The 5893-nt window shown below is 41.6% G+C and overlaps 1 protein-coding gene across 10 annotated transcripts in view; it reads right to left on the reverse strand.

The window, feature by feature from the left end:
- Positions 1-5893, reverse strand: part of LOC107732940 (rho guanine nucleotide exchange factor 4-like) — a 94929-nt gene that overhangs the window by 8907 nt on the left and 80129 nt on the right. For 9 of the 10 annotated variants that reach the window (XM_016544378.1, XM_016544385.1, XM_016544382.1 and 6 more), the window contains one exon: positions 4636-4781. In XM_016544378.1, the coding sequence (XP_016399864.1) occupies positions 4636-4781 (146 nt within the window). Of the gene's footprint in view, positions 1-2152; positions 3520-4635; positions 4782-5893 lie in introns of those variants that run through there. The other variant, XM_016544387.1, reaches the window with a different exon arrangement.

Here is a 5893-nt window from a genome sequence, read left to right on the forward strand (position 1 = left end):
GCTCCGGGCGGATGACGTATGAGTTCAGCGCTGCGGAGCCGTGTGAGACACTTTTTTTTTTATGGATGGGTGCTTTTTATTTAACTTCTTTTGGACTGATGCATGCAACACCCGCTGAGTGGCATTAAACAGCTTGAAAGATCAAAGACCATTTTTAATATAACACCGACTGGATTCGTCTGAAAGAAGAAAGTCATATACACCTAGGATGACTTGAGGGTGAGTAATTTATGGGCTAATTTTCATTTTGGGGGGAACTAACCCTTTAAGGCTAGTCCCAGACTAAATTGCATGTTTGAGCTGTCTTAACTGAAAATAACTTGCACTGACATATGTTAAAATAATGTCAGTGCCATTGTTTTGTCTCAAGATGCACACGAGTAATGTTTTTTTTCTAAGGCATTTTTATAAAAGCTGCTTAAATATCCTAATTTAACTAAGGCCTAGTCATGGCTTAAGCTAAGGCCTGTCTGTGAAACCAGGCCTAAAAGTATTAATATTTTTAATGTTCTGTAATTGTAATACATGATTTAAAAAAAAAAAAAAAAAAATCTGATAATGTGCAGTTTTATGCCTGGTTTTCAATTATACTATAATGTTGCATGGTGTGATGCTATCTAAAGGGTGTTTTTTTCCTTACTAGGCTGCAATAAATAAATCAATCAATAAATAAATAACTGTAACCATACAGAGCATGTTCTGTAATTGTAATACATGATTTAAAAAAAAAAAAAAAAATCTGATAATGTGCAGTTTTATGCCTGGTTTTCAATTATACTATAATGTTGCATGGTGTGATGCTATCTAAAGGGTGTTTTTTTCCTTACTAGGCTGCAATAAATAAATCAATCAATAAATAAATAACTGTAACCATACAGAGCATTCAATTTCACTGTTCAAGTATCTCAGTGGCATAGTGTGTTATCATACAATGATATACAACCCTTCATTCTGTGCACTTAACCAAAACCAAAGTGCAATGCAACACTGGAGGAAGAATTACCAAATTAAGGCTTTTCTGTCTGCAGTCTGCTTTTTCCCTGAGTGGTCATTTTATGTTTCCGCTTTTTGCTTGCAAGGATTGATTTGGGCAAAGAAAACAAAAACCAGGGTAATATATTGCCACACTGTTCAGCTTGGCTACAGAGAAAATGAAGTGAAATTCTGGCAAGCTTAACAGCCTCCATCAAACCATCTTTGCAGCACAGCTAAACGTGATCTATCGGTGCTGATGTAATAATCACACTCTGTTTTCTGTCCATACTTTGTACTCACAGTGCCGATGGACTCGAAGGCTGAATATACACCCCCTGAATCCAGAGCCCAGCATTCTCATCACCACAGCTATGCCTATGTACCCTGTTGCCTAGCGACACACCCACATAATTTTCCCATGTGCCTCCTCTTCACGGCCTGTGAGTTGCAGCTTCTTGGTTTGTTCAAAGACGCTATCAGAAACAGCCCTGGCACATATTGTACAAACATACAATAAAAACTAATGAAAATCATGAATCATGCTGATCATGAATGAACAAGGTTTTTAAAACTAGTCTGGATGTTCTAGTATCCAAATATGTCCACTATCAGAATAACATTTTTGATGAGCCAAGCCATGCCAAGTTCAATGGTTGATTTTCCAATTTGTTTCCTACTGAATATTTATTCCTCACCAAGATGCCATGCTGCTCTACTAAAACATAACCTCAATATTACCGTGTCAAGCTCACCAGTGTGGCCTCTATTTTTTCCGTAGAGTCCTGTTCACCAGCAAAAGGATTATTCAGATCCCTTTGGGATAGTCTGGCATAAAAGAAAGCCTCACATGGGCCAAAAACACCAGTCATCACAATGTTTATTGTGCTCGCTAGTCAGAATCAAGGCATAAAGATCCACAAGTTGACAGTTACACAACAAAACAAGCATTGTCATTCAAAGGCTTCCACACATGAACCCCCAAACATACTCACAGAAGCAGACAAAACATCTGAAGATGCCCTCAGATGACTTCAAAGATGAAATCAAAGCCTGACCCCTACAAGCCACTCAAGAGTGGTTACGGTTTGGTAAATAATTAACATGGTGCCGTCTCAGTATATTACTTCTGGCTGAATGCCGCCAAGCTCACACACACAGTCACACCCATTCCGGTTACCTGCACTGTGATGTCTGCATCCTGAAAACCCATCCACGAGTGAGCGAGAGGGATAAACTTTCCCTCCTCCTCCTCCTCCTCCTCGTCTTCCTCTTCACCCCTCCCCTCGCACTTTCTCTTCACTGCGGCTGCGCCTTACTGGAAGGCCAGCAGAAACATCAGCACTACGTTGATGATGACCAGCAACATCATGATGACGAACACCACCACCTTCTGGGCCTCCGGGCTGAGGTTGCACCGCAACAGGAAGTGAGCCATACCCTGCCGAGACATCGTTCGCTGGCCTCCACGAGCCATGGTGCCGGAAACCCCCTCGCCAAGCGGTCTGTGCACGAACACTCGACAGCACACGGTTTGCCAACCGGATCCGCTCTGTGTTCTCGGTGAAACGTGAGGGGGAGGGGGAAGAGCCTCCACGTCCACAGTTACCTGCTCACTTCCTTTCCGTTCCCTTCTCGTTCTTTCTCTCTTTCTCTCGCGCACACACTATCTTCCTCCTCCTCGTCCCACACTCCCCTCGGTTCCTTCCCTGCACTGCTGATGTCAGGAGCAGGGGTGGATGTCTCTCTCAGCCTCCATGTATTCTTCTCCTTCTATGCTTTTTTGTGTCCCTTCCTGTCTGTTTTTTCTCTTTCTGTGCTCCCTTTCGCTGCCTCCCCCTCGTTCTCGTTCCTTGTCCTCCTGCTCTGCTTAAACACGCTGCCGTGTTAATTCCCTTGGATATGATTAACGCACTTGAAATCCCTTCTCTTTTCACCGTCTCTTTTGCAAAACCCAAGGCTGAGGGGCAGAAATGGTTGCTGCATCTGTGCTTAGCGGCTCTAGCCGTCCATCCATCTCCCTGAATTGACTTCTTTTTTTGCTCCTGTTTTTTTTTCCTCTTATCCTTCCCGGCCAATCAGCTGGCGGTGCTGTGAAGCGTATCCAGGATACCAGAGTAGCGGAGGCCAGCCTTAGCGGCAGCAGGAGAGAGCCGGTGGTGGGGGGAGGGATGCGAGAGAATGCAGCACAATACATCCTTTCTATCCAGGCGCGTCTCTATTGGCCGAGCCGGCTGGCCGTCAGCCACACTTCCCGTGTTAAAGCAAGCACGTCCTGCTCGTCTTCTCGAGGCAGTGCTACAGTGACAGTAATGCTGCTGGAGATATTAATTAAAGGCTGCATGAGGTCCCAAACACCTCTTGAGCTTTCATTTCCTGACCGGTGTCAGTGAGGAAGGATTAACGCAGTCATCCTCACTCGTCTCGTTCCCGTGCATCAATTTGTGCACAGCTAATGGGATTAGTGAAGGCCTCTGATTCCCGTAACCTGCTGTTCTCTGTCTCTCTCCGGCCGCAGAGACCCATCCCCACCGTCACAATGTCACACAGCAAGATACTTCCTTTTAAAGGGTCATATGATGCGATTTCAATTTTTCCTTTCTCTTTGGAGTGTTACAAGCTCTTGGTGCATAAAGAAGATCTGTAAAGTTGCAAAGACTAAAGTCTCAAATCCAAAGAGATATTCTTAGAAACATCATATGACCCCTTTAAATCAGCAGCTGTGCCTTTTTTACTGACCCTGAAAAACTGACCCTAAAAGCTTGCTGGTCTCGAACCAGGAACTGCTGAGGGGTTATATTCTGGTCGCTAACTATGCCTCAGATCCCTTCTAATGCAAGCTTAGATCTCCAGGTGAAAATGATTATGATCATGATTTGAGGTACTGTATCATTCTTGTCTGTAGCACGAACGGTGCAGGACAAGTTACACACTAAAGTTTAAAACTAGGGGTTGTTCAAATGTCTGAGCAATAGTAACAGTAATGCCTGCCTTAGCCCCCTATTAAAACAATGACACTTACATTTTGCCGGTTTATAATTTGCTGGATTCTTTACCAGGACAGAAGGGCTAAAAACAATAACAACAGCATCAGCACAGGGCTTCTGTGCAGCTCAGTGCACACCAAGCTCCCAGAGGCTTGATTTATGACTGTTGATTAGATTTTTCTGCTGTTTCTGACTAAAATGCTGAATGGAGTTACTGAGCGGCGTTCGAAAATTATACCAAACAGTCATAAATCAAACTCCGACACTCTGTATATTCTCTGAAATACTTTGAAGATAACAGCATCTTCCTACAACATGCTGAAGATGATGGGAGAAGTACAGTGGCAGCAGGCCATTCTGCTGGTCTCAGGCCTCAGGAGAGGAACAGATGGGTAGTAGACTGAATTCCAACATGTATAAACACTGAATCAAGAGCACAGCTACATATTAAACTAAAGTGGTGCCTTGAAAGCCTGTCTGAAACCAGTTATCTTCATACAAAAACACAGTTTGTTTTGGCTCTGTAAGGCCTTGGGTTTCAAACACAGACTTCCGGCTCTTTAAGTGTTGGAAGGAACATTCAGCTTCTATGAATGTCTTACCATGGACAGAGAAACAGAAGCACAATCTGTGAACATAAACGAAGACTAACACATAGACAGCCTGTATGTTCTACCTCATTTATGGCCAGCTGCTCTCCTCCTCCTCCTGGGTGTCCGAATCGGTTGGAGGAGCTGCGAAACTCATTGTACAGGTCATCTTCACTCCCCACCTCATCCGCAAGGCCAGACTTATCCTGCGGTCCATCAGTTATCACCAAGGCTGAAAAGTAAAGCACAAAACTGTCAGTCCTGCAGCATTTGGGGTCTAGCTCAAAGCAGATTCAGCTTAGCCTTGCAATAATATTGTTTGTTAATATGCCAAATTTAAAAGATACAAAAAGGTTTATAGATTCTCAGTTTTGATCACAATGAATAAATTGTCATTTTGCATTAAAACACTGAAATAGTATATGACACATTTACAGTGTTTAAAAGTATAATACGTAATTTTTTGTTAACGTTTTGCTGGTCAACATGACCGTGATCTTGGACTTAAGAAATGGCCTATAACTGAACAACCAAATGTCTTAAAAAAGAACTTTAATGCAATAGTATTTGACTGATCATGTGATCTCAAAATGGTGCCTCCTTCTATGTGGGAAAAAACAAATGGCTTTATCTAGGCCAGGGGATTTTCAGACTGGGGTCCAGGAAGCCACAAGGAGGTGCTGGAGGTGCATATATATACGTACAGTGGGTACGGAAAGTATTCAGACCCCCTTAAATTTTTCACTCTTTGTTATATTGCAGCCATTTGCTAAAATCATTCAAGTTAATTTTTTTTCCTCATTAATGTACACACAGCACCCCATATTGACAGAAAAACACAGAATTGTTGACATTTTTGCAAATTTATTAAAAAAGAAAAACTGAAATATAACATGGTCCTAAGTATTCAGACCCTCTGCTCAGTATTTAGTAGAAGCACCCTCTTGATCTAATACAGCCATGAGTCTTATTGGGAAAGATGCAACAAGTTTTTCACACATGGATTTGGGGATCCTCTGCCATTCCCTCTTGCAGATCCACTCCAGTTCTGTCAGGTTGGTATATATATAGGCATACAGTATATACACACACATGCATGCATATATTTAAGAAAAATATGTTTTGTTTATATATAAAATGTTAATATTTATATATAATATAAATGTTATATATACTGTATGTATATATATATACATGTAAATATTTGTAAAATATATACATGTATGTTTGTGTATTTATATATACATAATAAATATACACAGTACACATATATTTTGCATTTTATACATATATTATGTAAATAAAAACGTTTATTTTGGATGCGATTAATCGTGATTAATCGTT

Source organism: Sinocyclocheilus rhinocerous, unplaced genomic scaffold (assembly GCF_001515625.1).
Source record: "Sinocyclocheilus rhinocerous isolate Xijiao unplaced genomic scaffold, SAMN03320098_v1.1 scaffold1001, whole genome shotgun sequence".
Lineage (NCBI taxonomy): Eukaryota > Metazoa > Chordata > Actinopteri > Cypriniformes > Cyprinidae > Sinocyclocheilus > Sinocyclocheilus rhinocerous.